At 52.2% G+C, this 24,568-nt stretch overlaps 10 protein-coding genes across 10 annotated transcripts; 5 read left to right on the top strand and 5 right to left on the bottom strand.

Annotated features, from left to right (window-relative positions):
* Positions 1-440: 440 nt before the first annotated feature.
* Positions 441-1,372, top strand: Z520_10472 (uncharacterized protein; the record flags this gene model as incomplete). The annotated part of the gene is made up of 2 exons (XM_016780964.1): positions 441-619; positions 748-1,372. 2 exons carry the CDS (start codon positions 441-443, stop codon positions 1,370-1,372), a joined length of 804 nt encoding a protein of 267 aa, XP_016627970.1.
* A 190-nt stretch (positions 1,373-1,562) lies between these two features.
* Z520_10471 (uncharacterized protein) lies at positions 1,563-2,108 on the bottom strand (the record flags this gene model as incomplete). Its single annotated transcript, XM_016780963.1, has 3 exons — positions 1,563-1,735; positions 1,787-1,887; positions 1,945-2,108. 3 exons carry the CDS (start codon positions 2,106-2,108, stop codon positions 1,563-1,565), a joined length of 438 nt encoding a protein of 145 aa, XP_016627969.1.
* A 593-nt stretch (positions 2,109-2,701) lies between these two features.
* Z520_10470 (uncharacterized protein) lies at positions 2,702-5,377 on the top strand (the record flags this gene model as incomplete). Its single annotated transcript, XM_016780962.1, has 1 exon — positions 2,702-5,377. One exon carries the CDS (start codon positions 2,702-2,704, stop codon positions 5,375-5,377), a length of 2,676 nt encoding a protein of 891 aa, XP_016627968.1.
* Positions 5,378-5,878: 501 nt separating this feature from the next.
* Positions 5,879-7,168, bottom strand: Z520_10469 (uncharacterized protein; the record flags this gene model as incomplete). Its single annotated transcript, XM_016780961.1, has 4 exons — positions 5,879-6,184; positions 6,319-6,408; positions 6,479-6,509; positions 6,576-7,168. 4 exons carry the CDS (start codon positions 7,166-7,168, stop codon positions 5,879-5,881), a joined length of 1,020 nt encoding a protein of 339 aa, XP_016627967.1.
* A 595-nt stretch (positions 7,169-7,763) lies between these two features.
* Z520_10468 (uncharacterized protein) lies at positions 7,764-9,935 on the bottom strand (the record flags this gene model as incomplete). Its single annotated transcript, XM_016780960.1, has 7 exons — positions 7,764-8,628; positions 8,677-8,750; positions 8,800-9,276; positions 9,328-9,464; positions 9,517-9,588; positions 9,639-9,776; positions 9,821-9,935. The coding sequence occupies 7 exons, from the start codon at positions 9,933-9,935 to the stop codon at positions 7,764-7,766; spliced, it is 1,878 nt and encodes a 625-aa protein (XP_016627966.1).
* A 2,213-nt stretch (positions 9,936-12,148) lies between these two features.
* Positions 12,149-13,853, top strand: Z520_10467 (uncharacterized protein; the record flags this gene model as incomplete). The annotated part of the gene is made up of 6 exons (XM_016780959.1): positions 12,149-12,524; positions 12,596-12,802; positions 12,852-13,190; positions 13,242-13,411; positions 13,466-13,687; positions 13,740-13,853. 6 exons carry the CDS (start codon positions 12,149-12,151, stop codon positions 13,851-13,853), a joined length of 1,428 nt encoding a protein of 475 aa, XP_016627965.1.
* Positions 13,854-14,861: 1,008 nt separating this feature from the next.
* On the top strand, positions 14,862-16,523 carry Z520_10466 (uncharacterized protein; the record flags this gene model as incomplete). The annotated part of the gene is made up of 1 exon (XM_016780958.1): positions 14,862-16,523. One exon carries the CDS (start codon positions 14,862-14,864, stop codon positions 16,521-16,523), a length of 1,662 nt encoding a protein of 553 aa, XP_016627964.1.
* Positions 16,524-17,069: 546 nt separating this feature from the next.
* Z520_10465 (uncharacterized protein) lies at positions 17,070-19,157 on the bottom strand (the record flags this gene model as incomplete). Its single annotated transcript, XM_016780957.1, has 1 exon — positions 17,070-19,157. One exon carries the CDS (start codon positions 19,155-19,157, stop codon positions 17,070-17,072), a length of 2,088 nt encoding a protein of 695 aa, XP_016627963.1.
* Positions 19,158-19,650: 493 nt separating this feature from the next.
* Positions 19,651-21,687, top strand: Z520_10464 (uncharacterized protein; the record flags this gene model as incomplete). The annotated part of the gene is made up of 1 exon (XM_016780956.1): positions 19,651-21,687. One exon carries the CDS (start codon positions 19,651-19,653, stop codon positions 21,685-21,687), a length of 2,037 nt encoding a protein of 678 aa, XP_016627962.1.
* A 978-nt stretch (positions 21,688-22,665) lies between these two features.
* On the bottom strand, positions 22,666-24,265 carry Z520_10463 (uncharacterized protein; the record flags this gene model as incomplete). Its single annotated transcript, XM_016780955.1, has 2 exons — positions 22,666-22,866; positions 22,955-24,265. The coding sequence occupies 2 exons, from the start codon at positions 24,263-24,265 to the stop codon at positions 22,666-22,668; spliced, it is 1,512 nt and encodes a 503-aa protein (XP_016627961.1).
* Between the last annotated feature and the right edge of the window lie 303 nt (positions 24,266-24,568).

The raw sequence follows: 24,568 nt of genomic DNA, 5'->3' as shown, positions 1-24,568 counted from the left end.
TTGACTTGACTGAGATGAGTGCGCAAACCGTTTGAAGGACCGTTCATTCAGTCAAGGCGGTTTTGAAATGGTGGTTTGACGTGCATTGGGGGAACTTTTGTCAAAGTCTCCGCTGGACTGCCGCATTAGTGGCCTGTGCTTCGCAGGGGAAACTGGCTATTTTGTCAGGCTCTGGGAGATGTGGACCTCAAACACTATATAAATACGCAAAGTAGGACAGCACCAGTAGAAAAGGAGCAGTTCTAACATCCTCTGGGATACCGCAAACTCGAATCCATAGATCATCACGCCTCGCAACGATCTGCTCAGCCTTCTTGCCCTGAAAGCAGCGAGAGAAATTGGTAGACTCCTGGCAGCACTCACAACAACTTCAGCACTTTGTCTCCTGCTTTCCGACAAGGTGTGTATCCCGTGAGCCTTCACAATCTCAAAGGTTCATCATGGCAGGAACAAAGAGAAAGTACGACGGAATGGGTGGTAATGAGGCCGCTTCGTCTGAGGCAAAATCACCGTTTCTCTCCATATTTGAAGCTTTCCGGGCCGAGCTCGATGAACACCATGATCGCAGAGAAAAGATTGTCAAAGTGTCAAGGGATGTGACTGCTCAAAGTAAGAAGATGTGAGTGCAGAGTCTATGCGCTTTGTCGTTCCACATCCCTAACCAAGTGTCGGCAGCATATTTGCATTACAAAGGTGAGGCAACAATCAACCACAATTGGCAACAGCAACTCACAGCTATAAACATAGAGTTCGTGAACTAGGCAAACCCATACATGCTTCGATATCTAAGCAAACGACGCCCATGTTTGGCACCATCCGTGACCTTTTTCAGAGCGTCGTCCCAGACCTACAAGGCATCAACGCATATCGGTACCACAGCACCATCAGCGGTGGCATTCAAGAGTTCATGGAAGCCGTCACTTTCCAGCGATACCTGGAGACTCAACAGGTCATGAGGTTTGAGGATGCCCAGGCACAGCTTCCAGCAGGCATCTCACTCACTTATGATGACTATGTGCTCGGGTTATTCGACATGACTGGTGAGCTGATGCGTTTCGCCATTACGAACATGGCCACGAACGGGCAGTTAGCTGGAATCTCAAGAGGAGCAGAGTCATCCCACAAGTCCTCGATCTTGACGGATATGCAAGATCTGCGCGCGGGTCTGGAAGGGCTAGACCCGAGCAAAAATTTCAGCCTTTCGAAACATTTTGATAGCAAGCTCAAGGTGACGAGACAGTCCGTGGAGAAGGTGGAGAACGGTGTGTACGAAATGATAGTAAGAGGCAAGGAGAGACCCAAGGGCTGGAAACCAGAGGCTTCGTTCGGTAATGCAGGGCGGGACAGTGGCGAAGGAGTTGAGGATTATTGAAAAGGATGCGTCCATTCTCAGATCGCAGGACATTTGCTGCCTCGTGTCTGCTCAAATGCTGGGCTATCTCGAGAGCTACTAAAGCATTTGTCGGTCAGTCCCCCACTGGCCAGTGTCCATGACACCCCCCATCTTGTATATCAGAATCACGCAAAACGACGTGTCCTCCAGACCTCCGGCCCTTCTTGTTTCATGGCTTGGTTGGGTCTTCATCCGCTTCCAGGATGCCCTCCTTCACCAGCTGTTCTGGCTTGGGCCGCTGCTGAATCTTATGCTCAAGACTATCGGCTCGCATGTGTCTATCCAATGCTTTCTGGTTGGCTTGCAGGGCAGGGGCGGCGTTCGAGTCGGGCAGGATGTTTCCTATTAGAATGTGAGAATGGCGGCAACACTGCGGTATGGACTGATCCCTACGTTCGACCAATTCCTCACGTTCCGGTCGCTTCTCGAGGTGCTTCCTCAGGTTGTCCGATTGTTGCTGACGCTCGAGTTCGTGCTGTTTTGCCTGCAGGGCCCTGCACACATAGTGAGGAACTGCGCTAGCGTCTTGACAGACTAGGCTGTAGACTCACGGGGCAGCATTGCTGTTAAGAAGGATATTGCGATTCTTCAGGTCTTGAACATCAGGGCGCTGCTGCAGGTGTTTCTCGAGAGAGTTCCGGCGCTCAATGGGGGAGATAGGAGTTTCGTCGACCTTGAGGTCAGGCGTGTTTTCTTCGTTCAACGCGTTAGACATCTTGATAGGAAGTGGCTTTCTCGACTGAAGTGAGGCTCGAGTATTGAAATTGAAGGAAAGGCTAAGGAAGGATACTCGTAGGTGGGAGCAAGATGCTCTTGTCCAGACTGGCCGCTGACTGACGTCGGAGACCCTTTGTCCCCTGCGATTGGGCCCTGTTGTCACCTGTTGCGATGGCAATGGTAAAGCTCGGGCCTTGGAATGCCCTGCTGATCCCGCCAATTTCCATGTGCCACTGGTGCCATGGTCAAGTGCCCCGCGCTGGCGGCCACCTAGGTACCTAGGTAGTGTAGCATGCCAGCCCCTCTTTGTGTTCAATGGCGGGCTGAGGGGAAGAGCTGGCGCCAGACTTTCAGCCCCCAAAATCTGCGGGATGAACCTAATAGGCACCGATGCCGCTAAAGCACTAGCTTCGCCTTCTCCTCTCAGGCGCCAGGGTCGAAAGTCGTGTCGCGTCATAATTTATTCGTCGTGCCATCATTGCTGCGCTTCCAGTCCGGTATACAACTTTCATTACTGCACCATTTGCTTTCCACAGTTCACCTCTTCGTTCCCATCCTCCTCCTGGAATCCTCTCCTACGATGCTCCCACTATGTGGATTCTTGATACCAATGCCGATTTCTTTCAGGGAAGGCGAATGTGGCTCAAGCCTGGGCAGAGATACTTGTTTGGTCGGGTTAAGAAAGATGGCGTTATGATCGCTATTGATCACAAAACAGTCTCCAGACAACATTTCAATATCACCGTTGACCCTGTCAAAGATACCGACGTCGGTCAAATCCACACCCGAACGAAGATACGGATTGAGGATCACTCAAAGACAGGGACGTTTGTTAACGGCAAGCTGATCAAGAAGAAGGACCCAAAGAACGAGCAAGAACCGAACCCTTCGCGAGAACTGAATGACGCCGAAATTTCAATTCGACCAGGCAACTGTCCGTACGAATTCACCCTCACATGGCGACCCTGCGTGTTCACCTTTAACCTTCTCAAGAAAGAGATCAAGTCGGGAGTTCTCAAGGCAAAGCAGGCACGAGTACAAGATCTGGATATCAAAGCTATCAGCGACTTTTCTTCTGAGTATACGACTCATGTGGTGGCCAGCAAGAGAAATACTGCCAAGGGTCTGTTAGCGCTTGTCAACGCCAAATACCTTGTGACAGAGTCGTATCTCGATGCCCTGGACTATGCGGCCACTCCCATCACTCTGAGCCAGGAGGTGAATCTGTCTCCGCTGGAAAATGATTTCGACAGTGCCTGGCCTGATCCAAAGGACCATCTTCCTCCTCCAGGAAAAGAACCCACAATCAGACCTGCGAAATCATATCAGCCAGATCCCGCACGACTCAACGTATTTGAACATTATACGTTTGTCTTTGGCGAGCAGACTCAGTATGACAATCTGTTACCGGTCGTAACGAGTGGGCATGGGAAAGCTATACTGTTCAAGGTGGTGAATTTTGAAACAACAAGTGACGAGCTGATTAAATTCTTGCAGAATGCGGCCGGGAATAAAGCTGGCGGAAATGAAAATGGATCAAAAGGCGGAGTCATCTTGGTTCGATGGTCTGGAAAGGAGGATGTCCAAGAATGGACCAACACGCTTATCAATGAGACCGCGTTGAAGATGGACCAGCGAGCAATTGATCAGTCCGAGTTCTTGGAAGCTATTCTGGCAAACGATGCCGGACTCCTTAAACAACCAATCCCGTTTGAAAGCACCAGTGATGGAAGAATCGCACCTCCCCCATCTGCAGCGAACTCCCTTGCCACAGGGCAGGCTCCTGAGTCTCGCACAAATGGCGACTCCACATCTAATGGAGCAGAGAACGGAAGTCTTCAAGCAGCGCTTGCCATGAAAGCGGCAGACAACGCAGCAGCGTCCTTTCAGCCTTCTCAAACGTCAGGGCAGGATGATTCACGGGTCAATGATGCAGGAGGAAGCATTACAAAACCTCTCTCCGTCCCTAAAGTCTCGCAACTGACCAAATTCAAGAATTTCGACGATGGATTCGATCCCGATGCCGTGGCTGTTTATGAGGACGACGAGGTAATTGAGGAAGAAGCATACGTCTCCGGACCGGAGACGCGATCTAAGTCACCTGTCGTAGTCAAACAAGAGCCTTCTGCGACATTGAGAAAGCGACCTCGCTCCCCAACAGAAGAGCGACCTGATACGTTCGCAGAGGAAATGGATGATCTCCTTCCTGCAGCTACCGCATTGAAGAGACGGAAGCTCGCAGAAGCAGCCGCGAATGGCCGTATTGATGAAATGGATGATATTCAACCACGTCCAGCACCTGTGAGAAGGATCAAGAAGGAACGAGAAATCGACGTCCGCGAAGCCGCCAGAAAGCAACGGGAAGTGAAAGAAGAAGCCGCGCGGAGAGAGGAAGAAGAGCTTGAAGCTGTCCTGCCTGACATTGAGGACAAGGAACCCGCGAACCTCGTTGACGTAGTCACTGTTGATCTACCAGTCCGTGATAAGATGAAGAAGGCGAACAGTAGGGTCAACGGGGATCATGGACCAGACTGGGATCCCAGGTGGAATGGTCGCAAGAACTTCAAGGGTTTCCGTCGCAAAGGCGATCCAGCTCAGCGAAGATCTCATGCCAACAAAGTCATCGTGCAGTTAGTCGAAGTTCCGAATAAAACAGGTGGATTGGGTGATCAATATTGGTCGAAGACTGAAGAAGAGAAGGAGCGCGAGAGGGAAAGGAAGCGCAGGGAAGAGGCGAGAAACAAACGGACAACGCAGAGTCAGACCCAGCCGTCGAGCGGGACAGTCGGTGGTCGTGCCGATGGGAGATCGAGAACAAGGATCGTCTTGGACGATGATGATGAAGAAATCGACGATGTGATTGAACAGGCAGAAGAAGACGCTGAGAATGCATCGATAGCTAGGACGACTCCTGGGGTTTCTCGTCTACAGCGCGAAGCAGAGGACATCGCGGAGCATGAGATCGACCCAGACACGCCGAGGCGTACCCGTGCTGCGGACCGGACGCGGCAGGCGAGCGAGAACGCTTCCGAGACAGGCGGAGACGACACGACAACAGCGAGAGCGACGACTCAATCGCAGAAGGGCAAGAGGGCTGCAAACTCCAATGCAGAGACGAGCCGGCCAAAGCGGCAAAAGACTTTACCTGTCACGACTGTGCGTGGCGACGACAGCGAGGATGACGACAGTGATGATATGAAATTCCGGTTTGGAACAAGAGCACGCAGGGGAAGGGGCAATGGAAGGGGAGGAAGGGTTGGAAGTTGATACCCATACTCCGCTGAGAAAGCCTGTGTCAAAGGGAGATAGATTCCATGATGGATATGGTGTATGTAGCACAATATGGAACCGATGGAACCTTGAAAAACATCTCTGCACTCAGGAATCTATCTACTCGGTAGAAATAGTAATAACTCCTCGTATGGAATCGCCTTGGGTACGAGCCGTTGGCCATAGCGTTTCACGAGGCTGAGGGCTCCTGAGTTTAGCCCGGTGGCCTCCACTACTCTAACTGGCTTCCTACACATAGCTATACCGCGAGCGTTGACAACAAATGGATTCATATAATGGCGAATGTTCACGATTTGAACTTTTTTGCACTCATTTCTCGACCTCTTATCTATCGCTTGCTCGTATCGTAAGAATCATACCATCGCCATTCTTGTACCCCCAACCCTCACCAAGTCCTCTTTTTGGGGAGAGAGAGAGACACTGGACCCGTACTTACACCTCTGTTACACCCCCTCCGGGCAAGACGGTCTATCTTACCTACCGCCAATAACTCGGGCCCCTCCCCTTGAGGTACGTCTCCCAGGCCTCATCAAGCACATCCACGACTTCCTGCGGTAGGGGCCCCTTTTCCAGATCTCTCAGATTGCTCTCCAGCTGCGCGAGGGAGCTGACGCCGATGATGACGCCGTCGTTGCCGCCATCCTTGGCGAATTTCAGGGCCGAGTGGTGGATGCACCATCGCAGCGCGGTCTCGAGTAAGGTGAGTTGGTGGCGTTGGACGACGGGCTCGATCAGTTGGAGGGCTTGGAAAGTCGAGTCCTGGAAGTACCGGTCGCGGTACATCTAATACAAATACGATCAGGATAAGTTGTGGGAGGTGATTGGGAGGGCATTTGATTTTTTTAATAAATTTGAGTCTGCTGGCTTGGGGGAGGTGCTTTGAGAGACTTATGAAGTCTTCCTCAAACTTTACGTACCTTTCCTGTCCGGGACACGTCTGCGAAGCGGCCCTCGCTGGGCATGTCGCTCTTGGATTTGTATTTGCCACTAAACACGCCACCGGCGAGCTGGATGCTTGCGTTAGTCCCGGGGGTTCCTTGACGGATGGAGGAAAATGAGACGACAAACAACACTTACCGGGTTGTAAACCACCAAGTCTATTCCATACCTGCAGGAAAACCGCGTGTCAGCTTGTTTGGCTTCTCAGGTAGCTGCGCGGGTTGGAGGTCCTCACTTTCGACAACAGGGGACCAATTCCTTCTCAATATCCCTCGTGATGGCATTGTACATGGCCTGGTAAATCGTGGGTTTCACCCAACCTCGCTCGTTGGCGATATTCCACACCTCGGCCACCTCCCAGGCCGCGAAGTTGCTCAGGCCCAATTGGACGAATTTGCCTTCTTGGAACATCTCGTTCAGGCACTGCAGCGTGTCCTTGAAGGGCACGGATCGGTCGGGGGCGTGGAGGTAGAAGATGTCGACACTATTCGTCCCCAACTCGGCCAGGCTCTTCTCGAGACTCGCCCGCAGCTTTTCGGGGGAGTGGTCGCCTGGCTTCGCGGGGAAGCACTTGGTGGCCAAGGTCAGGCCGCGGTCTTTCCATCGAGCCTCTCTTGTGAATGCCTCTTGTTCGCCGGCAATGTAAGCCCGCGCTGTGTCCACCTCGTTGTAACCCCGGGACTGGAAGTAGTCGAGGTTCTTGTTGTATTCTTCCAAAGTCGTGATCCGCCCGCCCTTGGACTCGGTCCCGGGGGGTCCGAATGTCATGAGCCCGAGGATGACGCGCGGTTTGTCACTGTTGATCATGGTGGAAGTCACGAGCGGCATCTTTGCGGCGGCGGTGGTGGACGAGACCGAAAACGAGGAGGGAGCTGGGGATATGTGACGGGTGAGGGATGTTAAGCGGGCAGAAGCCGTCTGGGGTGAGAGGGAGGCTTGAGAACGGGCGATGGCGGCGCGGAACATGAGATTGAGGACGAGACTTTGTTCATGCAAGAGGCCACTTTCTCTCAAAGATAGAAAGTAATAGTAGATACGATGGTGTGGTTCCTTCAGCGACTTGCTATCAGCTACACTCGGAGGCGCGCACCCAAATTCCCCCAAGAAAGTGACGCCACTGGACTCCTTCTCCAATTCCCAATTCTGGTCAATCAGTGGGATATTGATATTAGCCTAATGCGGCACGGTCGGTGTTCTCCTCTTACGGCATTCTTCGTCCAGGTGTTGTCATTGTCGTTATGTATCGACCTGGCATCCAGGATCAAGCCACTCTCTGCCAGTGAGATATCAAGTGGAGCTTGTCCAGCTATCAGCCCTGTACTAAGTACAAGCATCGCGACAACTACTAATGCCCCAATACCTCTAGACCAGCACGAGCAGCCTCTGTCAATGTACACGCATTCCAGCCACTTCGACAATGACTCTAACACTGCAAATTGTAATCTTCCTTGATGACTTGAGCACTTTTCTCAGCGATCATGTATACCGGTCCTTGGAGGTTGACATCCGGCAGCCGCGGGATGATACTGACATCGCACACCCGGAGGTTTTGCACTCCATAGACTCGCAAACGTGCATCTACCACACCACCAGCTGCCTCGGGCAGCATCTGGCAAGATCCACTTGCATGCCAGTTCGGAATGGTATTGGCCTTGATGTAGTCGAAGATGGTGTCGTCCGAGGCGTTTGCAGGAACATTCGCAAATCCCGGTTGGACCTCGCCGTTGTTGGGCCCAGTTGTGAACTGTGCAATAGCTGGATGTGCAAGCAAAGTTCTCAGATCCTTGAAGGCATTGATGGCGACGGCGCGATCAGTCGCATTCGAGTAGTAGTTAGGGTCGATGTTTGGGGCATCAAACATTGATGCCGACTTCAGCGTCACGCTGCCGCGACTGAGCGCCACAAGCGGCGACGCCGTGAGAGAAATGTAAGACAAGTTGGACTGAGGCACATAGTATAAGGACGAAAGACCATTTCCAGTTGACGAAGCGCCCGGGAGGAAAGCCGGTCCGCTGGGGTAAAAGAGGGATTCATACAAGAACTCGACATGCGATTGGTTGACAAGTCCTGCATCGAGCACAGCTTGCGCCCCTATGGCTTGCAGGGTGGCATTCGATAATTGCTGGAAAGCATTAGTGATACCAGAAGGAGCCGTGTATGGCCCCGTCAGGGAATCGAGGAACTGCTGTTCCGCCGCTTCAAGTGTGGTATCGTTGACCGCCATAAAACTCGTCGAAGCTGTTTGTTGAACCAAGGCCATGATGCTGAAGACGCAGTGATCGTTCAAGCTACGCAGAATTAGAGCGGCATTCTGTCAAGAGGGCGCTGACACTCACTTCTGTCCGACATTCTCGTTGATATGCACTGGGGTGATCCCGTTCTGGCTCAGCTGTGCGCTAGGCCCGATTCCCTGGAGCGACATTAGAAGGAGTCGTCGACTTGTCCACATAATCACTGACCGAGATCATCAGCAGTTGAGGGGTATTGAAGGCACCCATAGTCACAATGACCTCTTTAGCGGCATTGACCGTGATAAATTGCCCAGTGGGCTGATCTGTGAAGGAGACACCCGTGGCGCGTGATGTTCCATTGCTGTCTTTGGTGAACTGGATCGAGGTCACCGAGGCATAGTGGAGGACGTCTAGATTCGTGCGGTTCTGGACTGGTTTGTAGAAGGCGTCGTAGCTCGAGCTGCGTCTGAGCCTGCTGTCAAAACATCCTGTGCCTTGCTTGACACCTGTGTTGTTGCCATTGTTGAGTTCATTGACAATGGGAATGCCGATGGCTTCGCCAGCGCGAATAAAGCCCACATTTGAGTCTGGCACGAACCCTTGGAATGCAATCTGTAGCTCGCCATTGGAGTATGCAGTAGGATCCCAGGTCTGGAAGCTGTGATCGAAGCTGTCATTGAAGTTGGGCGGGTTAAAGTGGGTTTGCTGTCACAGTCAGTCATTCCCTCTGCGTAGAAACATGTCATGCTCACTGACCTTGACGCTCAAAGGATACAAATCATCCCAGCCCCAGCCTTCGTTGCCCAGCTCCACCCAGTGATCGTAGACACTAGCGCTGCCTCTTCCAAAATACAAGCCATTAATGGCCGAACTTCCCCCAAGTCCACGTCCTCCTAGTAGCACACGATCAGTAATTTGAGCTCCGGAAGCCATGAAGTCACTCACGGTGATAGGGAAGAATTCGATTGTTGAGGTTCTGCTGCGGCACGGTGTAGTAGTTGTAGTCAATCGCGGTACCTGGGGTAGTGGTTAGCAGCTATGGCAAGAGTTCAGAGCTAGAAGCTCACCAGCAAGGTATTGGTTGCCGCCAGGGTACATATAATTCGCAACGACACCCGGTTCCGGACCTGCTTCCAACACAAGCACCCTGATGTTGGAACATTCAGTCAATCGGTTTGCAATAACGAGACCCGCTGTGCCGCCTGCTTGAGGTCAGTGACCGATTCGTGGCACGGGGTGCTTAGCTTACCTCCAGCGATGATGAAGTCGTATGTATCTTGAATGGTCTGTCTCTTGATCTTTTTGATAGGACCTGCACAGGATACACCTGCCAGAGCAGCGGTCATGAGCGCCGGGAAATACATGGCGCTGAGTTCGAGCTAACAATAGAGATGAAGAGGGAACTGGCAAGAACCGCTGGTCAGTATCCAACTGCCAACGTATATATGTCCCCGGACAGTCCTCAATGACATCGACACTCACTACTCCAACCAGCTGAGGTCCTTTTGTCCGTGATTTGATGTGATTATGCAGGACCTTAGGCCTGTAAGCACCCTGATGCTTGCAATCACAGAATGCAGCACGATTGGCTGTCATGTGCTTGGTTGAAAGGAAAGCTGAGAACATTGTGTCGATCGCGACGCCCTACGAGGCAGTGTCAAAGCACAACAGGCTTGGGACTCTTGGAACTCGTTGAGCATGTCATATTATGCGAAACAAAGCCTTGTTCTGACGCAGAGGCTTCTCAGAAAGTTAGTCAAAAGGATTGCTTACTTATGAAGATCAACGCTTACCTTACAGGTTGTATTCCGTTAAAGACAACTAGATCGCGTAGATCGAGACCTTCCAAAAGTGTCTTCTTCACTGCCATCTGTATGCTTGCCTGTATGAATTCTCAAATGTCAGTTTTGACTCCAGCTAGGTCGCGATCAGGGTTGTACCAAGCCTCGTTTAATAAGGCGCACCAGGGCATTTTCGCCTGAAACTGCGGACTTCGCACGAGTCTCGTGACTGTTCAGTAAGATTGACTCCGTAGGAACCTCACAATGTCCACATCCAGTCCCCTACTTCCCAAATAGGTCATATCAAGGACGTGAGTCCATGATTCTCACGCTCATTTTCAAAATCTGGGGTATGATCCGCTTGTCCAATCAAGGACTTGAGTGTACAACAGGAGCATGACTTATCCACTTTCCGTAATGAGTACTCAGTGTCGCCCAGTTATGAATATGATCTTCGACCTACCACTCCCATACCTGGGCAATTGGTAGGCAGCCATCAACGCGGACAACCTCGCCTGCAAGCTAGCTAGCGTCCCTCCACGTAGGCGATTGAGACCCTATGACGAAGCTTCGGCTATCCCTTTACCTGCACACGTACCCAGTTCTCGTGCTCTCGATGAGCATGTCAGCCCGCAGGAGGACACTAACAGAGTCGACAGAGACTGACTGCGACATAGTAAGCTTCCTGTCAAGATTCAACAATGGTGAGATTGTGGTGGTAATCACGTCTCGCGTCGAAGCAGGTCTGCTCACGTCTTGCTGCAACGACCTCGTATTATGGTTTCGAAGCCTCGATCTGTCCCCGGCAAGGCGTAAAATCTCTAACAAGCTCTTCTCCGTGACAATATGAGAGTAGGGCTTGTAACTTGCACAGCCACTTGGCAGATCCTCGTCAGAAATGCTGATCTGCAGTCAAACACAACGGAATCCAATGACTCGGTTCCCACCCTCGTTCAGTGTCTGTCCACAGCGTTCACTTTGCGAGCACGATCATGACGAAGACGCCACATATTGGCCTCTTTCAAGCAGTGAGCCCTGAATAGCTGTAAGAGTGATATCGTTCTGCGAGATGTCGAACTCCGACAGTACATGAACAGCTATGGGGATATTGTGGAGACATTCCCCTGAGCGAATGGACAATGCTTGTTGTGCATGCCTTTCCAGACCGAGAAAGTGAGATGTCGGGTGTCAGAATCGGGCTTGAAAAGGTGCCACCCCGGCATTATGCGTCTTTCGATGTCGGTACTCCGCCTCCTATCGTACAATCTTTTGTCCAGGGCTGTTGACCGCGGCACTACCGCGGGCATGCACTTGTCTTCAGCGATTGACGGCTCACTCATACCTAGAGCTGGATGCTCCCTCGCAGACCCGATGTAAATCAGACATCCATGTAGTTGTATTGTTAGTGCCCGGGGGTATTTCCCTTCCGTAAAGATGTCTCAGCGAGGGGTGGTATATCCCTGTCTCGGAGGCTCGCCGAGGTGCTTGCCGAAGCCTTTCAAGACTGTTGCCCTGACAGACTTGGAGGGTATGTGAAGACTCCAAAAAGGCTGGAGTGCATCAAGCCTGACGTACAGCTTGTGGCAATCCCGTCGTAGACATATTATGTATTCCAATTTCGGAATTCGAATGGTTAGGCCGCCCGTGTGGCCACATGTTCGGAGCAGTCAGCAACCGTGAGATGAGCCGCTGTTCCCGAACCAAAGTTGCTGCAAAGCACCTGTTGATCTCGGATTTGTCGATTGGTTAGCTTCAAAGTCTCAATCTGTAGGCCGGGCATCTCAAGCACGCCAGAAATGTCTCTTACCGAACATATTGAACGGCTTCGATCGATCCTAAGTTCTGATGAAATCATAGTCCCTGGTTCAGACTTGTACAGAGCAGAGTCTCTGCCATGGGCGGCACAGAAAGACCTGAAACCTGCCACGGTCATTCGTCCCACGAATACCGAGTCATTGAGCAAGGCTTTGGCGTACCTCTCAAAAACAGACCTATGCCTTGGCATTCGCAGTCAAGGCGTTGGTTCGGCTTCGGCAAAGGATGTCTTGATAAGCATGACAGCATTTGATGATGTTGACTTCGATCGGCAAAATGAAATCGTGACGGTAGGAGCTGGACAAAGCTGGGGTCAATATTATGAGAAGATGGACAGGATCGCCCCAGATTTTGCGAGTAAGTGGTCCAGTGAAATGTCCTTTCTCTAGCCGGACACAGTCAACAAGAGATCCTGACTTTGCTGATAGCTGTATCTGTTCGTACGCCCAGCGTGGGCGTGGGCGGAAGCATTTTAGGTGGTGGATATTCCTGGCTCTCCTCAGAATATGGCTTGACCTCAGACCCCGCCAATCTCCTCGACGCCCAGGTTGTCAAAATTGACGGGACTGTCCTTTGGGCGTCCGAAGACCCAGAACTGCTCTGGGGGCTCAGAGGGACGAATGGCGCATTTTGTGGTAAGGCGTGATTGGCTGCAGCCAGACCCTTATGCTGACTCTTGGTTAGTGGTCACTCGGTTCAAGCTTCGAGCTCGCAAGTATCAGCCTCAGATCTGGGGCGGGTACATTTTCATCCCGAAGACAGAGCTGAGAGCTGTCGTCAGAGGTATTGCCGCCATGGATGCAAGGCCTCCAAATCCCAAAGTGGCTTTCTGTCTCTTTGTGATGAGGAAAGAGCAGTTGATACATATGGGTGCTAAAGAAGATATGTTGATGATCCTTGCGTTTGACGCGCTTGGTGAAACACACGGGAGAAGTGACGCTGGCTTTAAATGGGCGCTGGATTGTCCGGGAGCAGTAGACACAACCAAGATAATTGGCCTGTCAGGTATGGCCAAACTGCAAGGTAAGGCTTGTTCGTGACATTGACCTGATCATGAGATGACCCTTTCGCCAGAAAATGTTGGTAAGGCCAAGGGTATGGCCAATGTTTGGTGGGCTCCACTAGCACTAAGCAGGGTGGATGAGGCGACACTTCTTCGAGCATTCGACTGGTATGACAATGCCGCTGCTTCACCGGGGTCAGTAGCAAAGCGAGTGCAGTTATTTTTCGAGATTTTCACCACAGTGAGTACGCCCTTGCTGGTCCATGCTGCTCGTCCTCTCACCAGATCCCAATAGCGAGATTCTCTTGGATCCAACGTCGATTCCGCTTGGCCACGTCCTCAAGGCTTTCAGCACAAGATAACGCTCGGCGCCGGGACGGATATCGGAGCGCCTCCAGAAGAAACCGAAATGGCGAAGAGGCTGGTCATAGACGGTCCAAAACAGATAGTGAACACAACAATGCCGGTTCAAGTCGTACCGAATGTAATGGAAGGCTTCCATGACCCTCTCACCCAGGTAAGACCTTTCAGAGAGCCTCCCTCACATCTTTCTGACGGCATAATCACAGATATACCGCCAGCATTACCCGAGGCTGCAAGCGTTGAAGAAAAGATATGATCCTGACAATCGACTTGGAGGACCTATCAGATTAGTCGAAGCCTCTCAGAATGAAACCACTTAACAAGTATTTAGACTCAGGCTGATGCCTCTAAATCCGCGTGATTCACCCCAAGTCTTCTCCTGCTCTCGATCTCGCTATCATGGATCGTGAGTGTATAGCGAGACTCATTGCTGCTGAACAGATCGAGTTGAAACTCGGCTCGAATGGATGCCTTCTGGTCAAGGAGCTCAGAGCACCGTTCAGAGCAATTACTGTCTCTATACTGGGATCACTAAACTGTCGATATCATCTAAGAGCCGCATCGAGGAAGCCAGTGCGGAAAATTGGAAGAAGCAGAACAAGGTGAGGTTAGAAGAAAGTCGCGTTCAAGATCTTCAGGACCCAGGAAGCAGTATCACGTGCTACCTGCGCCTGCAATGATTGACTGTGTTGCTGTGCACGATTAGAAATCACCGGTGTAGTCAACTGGATCTGCTCGTTTGTTTCATGGCCGTTCTTTCAACAGTGTGCTTATCATGAGAACTGCGTTGCTGGCTACCTGTCGAGTGTGTATGTGCAAAGCACCGGTGATAGATATCCCCAGCGGTCAAACTACGAGTAGGCCACTGAGGTTGGGCGATAGGGGTCCCCTGGGTCGTCCCCTAAGTGAATTGAGCCTAGTCAGATGCACCCAACGTGGGATTCAGGGTCCAGCTTAACAGGGCCGACAGCCTAACACTAGCCTAGTGACTATAGCGGTCGGAGCCCTATTCGCCTATTCGCCTTCACCCCAATTGGGTGCCAACCGGCAGGGTTTAGTGAGGCTCCTCGTGCAAATGATGATGGAAACCTTCGACCTCCGCAAAGATGGTGCAATTCTCTCATTATTTCTATCAACTACTACTGGTGAATCTGACCAACGACGATAAAGCCCTTCCTATCAGAGGCGCACGAGCCTGTCCCACTGCAACCAACAGTGCCACTTATCGACCGCCAGACCGACTGCGCCTGATTCTGTCCTCCCCCACCGCAGACCACTGACCAAATCTGGTGACCTTTTTATAATCCTGCCTGCTCCCAACCGCATGGATGACACCATCCGACAGCAGCGACTCGTCCGGGGGGGATCTCATCTATACGCCTCCTGGAACTGAGTCCCCTCTACCTCTCACAACGGCCTCTGCCGCGACCTCCAAAGCCCCCTTGCGTCCTTCGAGCCCCTTACGTCTAAACTCCCTCCCCCCAGCTATAAAAGACGAATTCCGGGCCGAACGACAGCACAGTCGAGGAGTACACTTCAATCTGAATGACGAACCTATAGACGACGGAGGAAACGACGACGACGAAGACGACGACATGGACGGGAGAACGCCCATGCATAGGCCTACGGGCCCAGAATCGCATGAGCCGCTACTAGGGGAAGATAAAAAAGCGAATACCAGAGGTCGACCGGAGTCTCCAAGTCTCCATGGCTCAGCCAGACCAGCAGCCTCGTCCCGGAGGAGCACATTCCGTTCGCGATCACCCTCATACGCCCAACCCGAAGACATGGTTCGGCGGAAATACATCTACGCCTCCTTCTTCCTCATCCTCTCCCTCATCTCCTTTGTCGTCCAGACGGAAACTGCGGTGTATATTCAACACGAACTGAAATGGGACAAGGCATACTGCATGATGTACCTGACACACGGCTCCTGGATATGCCTCTGGCCCGTCCAACTCATCTTCCTCCGGATACAGAAACGAAAACTATCCTGGTCTGCGTTCTGGCGGAGACACGTCTATCTCCTTCGCTCTACAGCGCAAATGGTCCGCTCTCAAGAACTACATCTCTCAAAGTCCACCACTTTGATCTCCCCATGGCCCTACATGATCAAAGCCACCGCCTTCATTACCACGTTTCTAACCATGGCCGGAGGATCGTGGTATGTTGCTGTCAATTTAACCTCCCCATCCGACCTGACGGCCATCTACAATTGCTCCGCCTTCTTCGCCTACGTATTCTCCATCATGCTCCTCAACGACAAACTACGCTTTGACAAGGGCCTCTCGGTCGCACTCGCCATCATTGGCGTCCTGGTTGTCGCATATGGTGACAAAGACGACACCACCCCGGGCCCGGGAACGGCGAACCCTGGTGCTGAAAAGGGATTCGGAACAAAACTTTTGGGAAACATCATAATTGGCATTGGCTCGGTCGCGTATGGGTTTTATGAAGTTCTTTACAAACGCTTCGCCTGCCCCCCTGAAGGCACCTCTCCGGGCAGGGGCATGATTTTCGCAAACACATTTGGCAGCATGGTCGGATTCTTCACCTTGACCGTTCTCTGGATTCCTTTACCTATCCTCCATTGGACCGGGCTGGAAACATTCGAGATCCCCAGTGGGCCAGCAGCCCGGTTGCTCGCCATCTCGACCCTCTCCAACGCCGTCTTCTCCGGCTCTTTCCTCGTCCTCATGTCCCTCACGTCGCCGGTGTTGAGCTCCGTCGCCGCACTCCTCACGATCTTCTTGGTGGGTATCACGGACTGGATCATCACGGGGAAACCACTCAGTGCAGCGGCCCTCGCTGGTTGCGGCTTGATCATTATCGCGTTTGTAATGTTGAGTTGGGCCACGTACCGGGAGATGAGGGAAGAACAGCTGAAAAGGGAAGAAGAGGAAGAGAATAAAGTGTTTGATGATGACGACGATGATGATGAAGGTGATGAAGAGCCCGTGTCTTCAAGCAATAGAAGGAGGGCCAGTTGATTCACCTACTTTTGACGAGTTCGGATACGTAATCCAACTCTTGTATATTTTGCGAGGTCCCAGTGATATCTTTGCTGATAAAACGTTTGGCGGATCGCATTCGCATCCTGCAGGGCGCAGAGCGGGACACACTTTTGAAGCGTGGCTACCTACACGGGATGGATGTCCATGTTGGCCACCACCTGCATGTGGCAGTTCTATGCATTGAAATGGAATATTTCTGGGTCGAGGTCTAGGATGTCTCAACACCCCACTTTCTAGGCATGGGGAGCAGCGAGGTATTCATGGCTCCAGTCAGTCAGACTGGACATGGCGGGGGGTTCTCGAAAGAATTTGGCATCTACAGGCGTTTGCGGACTACATTATATACGTCAACTTACATAGCCGTTGCAGGCTTGAGGCAGAAGAGCTAAGGCTGGAGGTCATATACACCCCGAGCAGGAGAGTCTTCCTGAGAATGGGGAGTTGCAAGTCCGAACATGAATTGTCTATTTGTATCTCAACGTCATTTCTCATGAGCCCGTGTACAAACCAAGTCGTGAAATCTCAGGTAAAGAATAGTCTCTTCTGCCTTCTCCCGCCAGCCACATCCGGCTCCATCATATTGCTAGAGGAGACTTTTCTCTTAGCCTTCACCCCATTGACAGACTTCGGCCTATCTAGCATGGATGCATCAGGCGATGCTCTGCTAGAGGCTGCGACTGCAGCAGATCCATTTGCCTCGGCTACCACCTCTTTGATCGTCTGCCGCGAGAGACACAGGTCGATGTGGCTGTTGAACTCCCTGTCGCTTGCTGGTTGCGGGAGCTGACAGATTGGACAGTCCCATAATGCTTCTTGCCTGTGCTCTTCTTTCAAGGCCGGCACAGCAGGAGCAGCTTTGTTCAGCACCCGTCCATGCTTGGATTGTGGCGAGGCTGCCGGCGAGTTCGGCTCGCTGCCATACTTGTACCTGCCAAAGGGTTCGTGCCAGTCTGCTGTAGAGACATAGGCTCCTGGGAAAAGAGCATTCGGCTCCAGGTTCTGGGCGGCGTCACGCTGCTGCTCCTGACTTAGGCGCTCTAGCTCTTCAATCTCCTCCTGTCTTTCCTGCCGTGCGGCTTCTTCGAACTCTGAGTCTGGCCAAACTTCCCATTCTGCATCATCTGCTTGCATACCCGTAGAGCCGTTGTCGTTGTTGAATTTGCGGCCGAAGAAATCAGTGCCCGTTTTCTTGGTGCTGACTAGGTGGGTGCATCGTAGTCCCATCAAACGCAGCCGGAAGTCCGGGATCTCCTTCTCGAGTTTGGCCAACATCGGTAGGCTGTAGTTGTAGAGATCATCTGCGAGGTGGACCGCCTTTGGGGTAGCGACTTGTCGGGTGAAGACCTCGTAAGTGTGTAGCTTGACCTTCAGAACCAGAGTCCGACCTTTGACCTCGACGCGGACCATATCTTTAGCTAGTTCTTCGGCTGTATGGCGAAGCTTCTCGCGAAGTTCTTGCTTGTTGCTGATGTCACGGAATGTACTTTCCGTTCCTACACTCTTTCGCTCATACTCCTCAGCAGGCTGTACAGCCGTGCGCCCAAGACCAAGATAGGTCTGCATCAGGAACTGGAATGCCTTCTCTCCAAAGAGCTTGTAGAGGTATGCTCGCTGAACGTAGATATCACCGCACGTTTTAACGCCAATGGCATCGAGCTCTCGCTCAAACACACGACCGACGCCGTTGACTTTGCGCACTGGGAGTGTAGACATGAACGACATGACAGCAGCTCGATCGTTGGGTATTCGAAACTGCCCATTGGGTTTGTTCTTATTGGAACAGATCTTGGCCAATTTGGCATTGGGCGCAATACCGGCGGAGATCGTGATCTTGCACTTCTCATGCACTTCCTTTCGCAGTTGCTCAACTGCAGCTTCGGGATCGATCCCGTGAGTGTTGCAGTACTCTGTGATGTTCATGTAGGCTTCGTCGATGCTAGAGCTCTCGAAACGTGGGTCGTACTCTGCGAGGATAGCTCTTACTTCTTTTGCCTTGGCTGTGTATTTGTCAAAATTCAAGGGTAGACAGATCAGTTGAGGGCATAGTTTCTTCGCCACGAATCCTGCCATGGCACTGCGACAACCGTATTTCCGGGCCTCGTAGTTACAGGTGGTAAGGACGCCCATCCCGACGGCCATGGGGACAGTCTTGAGCTCAGGTCGATCAATCTCTTCAACAGCGGCGTAGAAGGCGTCGCAGTCGATGTGAACGACATACTGTGAGAGGTCTCTGGCCAATTCGAGGCATGCAATGTAGTCGTCTGCCCGGCGCAGGTCTGTCTTGAGGTCGAGCTTCTCCAGTTGTGCCTTTTGTTTTAAAATCCGCTCGATCTTCAAAGTCAAGTTCCTGTCCTTCACTTCTTCATTGTTGAAGAACTTGGAGCCTTTGGAGGCCTCGTATATAATTTCAGAGACCTTCTTCTGATCGACCGCATCCTGTCCAGCCTTGGTCAAGGAAGGACCGAGAAGATGGTGCTTCAGGGAATGGTGCTGGGATGCCTGGAGGAGGGCTTCCTGAGCCTGCGGTTTCTGGTCGAGGTCATCTTGAGAATTGTCTGTGTCCGGGTCGACATCTATTAGGGAGGCATCATCTTCTTCATGCAATGTCATTGCAACACCATAAGAATGGCACCGGGCAACATATCGAGGGATGCTGTTTTCAGCAGTAGGGTGTCTCGTTAGCGAGGAACCGTTGGGACGCGACGAGCGACAGGGAAGGGCGTGGAGGGCGTGGTAGGCGTGGTAGGCGTGGTGGTACCTAGACGTGTTTAGCGAGAGTCAGTGCCAGTGGGTGCCAGTGGGTGCCAGTCACCTGCGTTCAATGACGGAACCAAAACCCCCAAACTAAACCCTTTGCGGTATTCCACTGGAGCGTGCGCCCGGAATCCCAAACAGCTTGTTGACATTCATGTGGAGAGACACCGCCTGCCTGCGCTCAATGCCTGCCTACAGAGCACAGAGCCTGCTCGCTCACTTGAGCCGACAATAATGGTCTCTATGAGTCCTCGAACAACCATCCATTGCTGTCATGGGAGAGCGAGAGCGAGAGCGTTCGCAGCCACAATTAATTCCTCGTTCTCGACGTTCGCCCCTCCCGACAACCATGCCCGCCGATAAACAAACCCGGCCGAACACCTCGAAACCACTCACTCCCGCCCTCAGCGCAAATTTCCGCACGGCCAAGAGCCCATTGACACCGAGGGTGGTGGGTTCTGCCTCGTCGTCCCCGAACTTGACCTCTCGCAGAGAGCCTTTCGTCAGGTCAAAATCACCCCCCAAGCCCGATCAGACCACAACACCCTTAAACGGAAACATCACTCCTCGGTCGGGTGCAAGGAAATCACGAGTCGGCACAGAGTCTCCTTTGACTCCGGCACAGGCGAGAGGAACAGGCAATGGCCAGAGGCCAAGAGCGTCGTCGGGCAATGAGGCATCGAAACCCACTAGGGGTGCAATGCGAGGTCTCGGCCTCACCAGCCCACGGCTTGCTGCAAGTACAGGTGCTCTGCCAAAAGCAAACACGTCGGGTTCTACGTCTGCTGGGGGAGTCCATCGAAGGTTGTCCGCCGCAAAGAGCATGATAGAGGGCGACAAAGATATCGCGTCAAAGTTCTTTCACGCAGACGAGGTCAAGCCCGTCGTCGGATCCCCAGACGCTGACGAGGGTCACCGATTCCCACCAAAGCCAGGACACTTCTTCGTCGGTTCCCCCCCGCTAACCAGGGAAAACTCAAGTGGAAAGGAGAACCTCGACGATAAGTTCTTCAGGGCAAATGATTTGACACCACATGGACCAGCTCGACGTAACGTCCTTCCTCACATCTCAACAGAGAGATTGACCAGTCCGGCCGTTACAACAGCTCCACACGGTTTTCGAAACACTCCGCCTCAATCGCCAAACAAGGTTCACAGAGGCGTCCCTCTAGAACTCCCGTCACCCCGAAAACCACAACCTGGCCAGTCGCCCTCTCCGCCAGGGCCTCGAACGACTGCCCAACGCCCTAAAAGCAGCTCAGGCAGTACGACAATATCTCAGCCTACACCAAAAGGTCATCGAAAGTCAATCAGCGCCAGCTCCATTGGTTCGCCAGCTCTCAGGAGATTGAGCAATACCAGAGCACAAGCACCCCAACCATTAGATCTCCACCCTACTCCTTCAGTGTCACCCCGGATCCACGGGAATAACCTTCTGTCTCCGGAAACATTGAGTCCCAGGTCTATCAGCCTCGCATCGACGAACACTGTCCCCACCTCTGTCCTAAGCGACATTGAATTTCCAGAAGCCACAAAGACGCTTGGTGCATCCGCGCCGAGTTTAGACCCAAAAACAGACCAAGCAACGACGAGCGTCCCGTCTCAGTTGGATCAAGCTGCTAATGCCCGCCGGGAACGCAAAGTTCTCGACTTGGAAATCTCCAACTCATCGTTACTGGCCATCAATAAAACCTTGGAACGTGAACTCCGCAAGCAGACCGGAGAATTGAGAAGGTATCGTCGACTGTCACGTTCAGGGAGATTATCGCTTGCGCCGACAACACGGACAACCTCTGAACAGTCTAATTTCACGCTCGATACGGTCACGGAGTTTGACGATGAAGATCGTCAATTCTCAGACAACGATGATAGTGATCTAGACGATCTCGATGATGAGGACGGGTCTATGCTATCCAATGAGTCAGGCTCCATGCTAAGCCCTTCCATTCAATCACGCCAGCGCGCGAGAGACGAGAAGCGACTGATGCAAGATCTTTCGCGCCATCAACAACTCCTTATTGATTTCCAGAAACTCAGCCAAAGCATCAAACGATGTCTCACCTGTTCGGAAGAGCTGATCCGAGAAGGAAACAAGGCTTTAGATTACAGAGTGGGAATAGGGGATGTGAAGCTTGGAGGGAGAGTTTTGAACGATGACGAACTGGATGAACGGGGTTTGGTGAACGGGGTGGAAGAACAGGAGGCAAGACAAGGGCTATTGAGTCCCAGCATCACCAAGGCGAACTTGGACGAGGCTCAACTTTGGGAAGCCGAGTCGCCTCCTCCAACAATAACTGCCAGCGAAGTGACAGCGATGCCTTCGTTGGACGAATTATCGGATATATTGAATTCTGTCAGCGCGCAGCTGGGGGAGACCTCCAGCTAGAGTGGCGTCTTGAAACCTTTTGGACTTGATCCACGGAAGGACTACCTGCAGGTTTCTTCCCTTATCACGACATAATGACCAGACTGACTGCATTGGAGGCCGGCCCTATTACGTTGAAAAGAGATTGCTATTATTTCCTTTTTGTTGTGGCGACGGGAGTTTCCCTTGTGTGGTGGTGGTGTGGGCATAAGAATGCGGGAATTCTGCCGTTGTTGTCGTTCGCCTCTTGTATTGTACAAAATGATACCCCCTTCGCAATCACCGCTGAGTTTGTTGCTTTTTCTTGGTGATGAATAGGTGCGCAAAGGGCTGGGAGGAAGATCAGAGAGAGAGAGCCGTGCCTTGCAAAAGGGGTTGGCTGCCTACAGTGTATAATTCCCCAGGTCGTAAATGAGAACGAATGGTTCGAAGAAGGCCGGACAGGAGAAAGACTGATCCGATTGATCAGTCTATAGGTATGTAAAGAAGAAGCCAAAAAAGGATTATCAACAGCCTCCTACCTAGTCATTCAAGTATCTACTGTAGAAAGGGCGGGGGTTTATAGCAACGAGGCAAAGGCGAAGAGGGAAAAGAAACATTATTTGGTTGGTATCTATTCTGCGAATCAAGCTGCGACGGCGTCTCAATGCACGACGAACAGCACGCTCCCATGCCTGTAATCCTGACCGATCCTTTCCTAGCATCCACCGCCCTCTGATTCTGCCCTTCACGGTCCAGAGACGTGTAGGTCCTCATTACCCTAGTAGTGGAGTAGTGGTTGTGTAAGTAGAGAAGAGCTTGTTGCAATAATGCATCTCGTGCTTTAAGGCGTGTCTAGCCAACCGAGCAAGAAAAAAGAGACACATTCCACACGCAACAGATTGTTGACAGATGGTCGAGTCGTCGATCCACGAGAGTCAGACAACTCTCTGGAATCCGGCTTCATTCAAGCCTTTATCTGGTCCAGGGAGCACTGGCCCTGGCTGTGGCTGGTCAAACTCATGCCGACGTCGACTGTCTCGGTGAGCCACCAGCGGTAGGCTCCTTGCTGCCGCCAAAGAAGTGTCTATGCGGTTGGTCGCCGTGGTTGCTGTCTTTCTGTTTCTCTTTTTCCTTTTTCTTTTCTTGTTTCTTCATCGACTCGGCCATTAGTTGTTCAAAGGCCATAAAGTCGCCTTCCTCGTCCGGATCGCGTTCAGCCTGCAGGAACACGGATGTTAGCATCAATAGCACGAAAAATCATTGGGATGCTGGAGCGTGCGCTACTCAAGCATAAAAGGAGGCTTACCTTTTGGTAGATAGTCCCGCATAGGACCAAAGCATGTGCTCTTTCTATCCGCTTCTCCAGTCTGACGTTCTTATCGTTCAGAATTCGGTCACAGACATCCCTCAACACACCCTGGATCTCGAATCTGGAGCCCCTCCATGCAGCGGCAAGGATCTTGCCAGTGACTTTCCTCTCGTACTCTGCTTTCTTTTCATCAGTCCAGTCGGCGCCACCCTTTTCTTCCAATTTGGCCATTTCTTCCATTGTGAGTTGGGCGTCGATGGCCGAGGAGATCGTATTCCACGTATCTTTTGCAAGGGTGCCTTTGTCTTTTAGACGCGAGAAGAAGCCTGAGATGCCGAGGAATTTCTGGGATTTGAGGAACGATGTGGCTTTCTGTAGGTATGTCTGTCCGACGGCATGAAGGATTTCGATACCGAAGGACTCCATCTTGAGATTTTCAACCTCGAGCCTGATCTTTTCCTGGAATGCATGCGTGACCTCGGGCCCCTTGTCTGTTTCTGTCCACACGCTGATCCGGTCGATCAGTTTCTTTGCGAGAGTCTCGACTCGTTCTTCTCGCAGACGTCGTCTCTCACGTTCGTAGGCTTCCAACTTCTCCCGCTGTTCTTTGGTCAGGCCGCCGCGCTTCTTCTTCTTCTGCAAGTCTTTCTCTTCCTGGGTCAAGCCCGCCGCGTCCATTCGCGCATCTTCTTCTGATCGGTCCATGATTGCTTGCTGGCCAGCGTATCTTCTCTGAGGGGTGCTAGTCCCAGAGGGACTGCTAGTAGACGTCGAGGGCTCCTCCCCGGAGACATATGGTGGTGGGGGTACAGTGGTTCCGTCTTGGGCGGAGTGTGCTCTTGCTTCGGTTTCCTTTGCATTCATGCTCGCAGCGGTCGCCTCCTTTTCCTTTGCTTCATGGATGTTTAATTTCTCTTCCGCATTTTTGGAAAGTTCCTCTTCTTCCATGGCCTGCATTGTGATGTCCATGGTATTTGTAAGATCTTTCAGCAGGCTCAACTCGCCGATGAGGTCGACAAAGGCATCGCCACCAAATATCATGCTGAAAAACTCGGCTGGATCCTCAAACCCTTGGCTGGGCATGGCTTTTTCTTTGCCATATTTGTCGTAAGCGGCACGAGTGTCCTTGTTCGACAGGACTTGGTAGGCTTCGCCAACGGCCTGGAAGCGAGCGTGCGCAGTTTCGTCGCCGGGGTTCTTGTCAGGATGCGTGGTGATGGCGAGCTTCCTGTAGGCCTTTTTGATTTCCAATTCGGAGGCATCTGGTTTGACGCCCAGGGCATCGTAGTAGGAAGTGTCGACAACCATTGTAGCAGGCGCAGTCGCGGACTGAGAAGGATGGGAGTTTCTGGCTTACGCGTCGACTGGCATGGGACGGAAATGTGTACGATTTATCTCGCAGCCTTTGGGCTCGTGAAGGCCGCCGCACCCGTTGGTCGCCGCAAGCACTGATCTCAGCAAAGGGGGGAGTGAAGTCATAGGCACTGCGTACTAGTAGACCAGTGACACCAGCTGAGCCTGTAGCTGAGCCACTTGGGGGCCACTGTGGCTAAAGACTGGCCTGGCAACATCCCTAGAGCTGATTCGGCCATCGCTTCGTTTGCCAATACC

This window comes from Fonsecaea multimorphosa (assembly GCF_000836435.1).
Source record: "Fonsecaea multimorphosa CBS 102226 unplaced genomic scaffold supercont1.30, whole genome shotgun sequence".
In the NCBI taxonomy this organism is placed as follows: domain Eukaryota; kingdom Fungi; phylum Ascomycota; class Eurotiomycetes; order Chaetothyriales; family Herpotrichiellaceae; genus Fonsecaea; species Fonsecaea multimorphosa.
The sequence above is the reverse complement of the archived record's forward strand: the minus strand, read 5'-3'. Positions and strand labels throughout refer to the sequence as shown.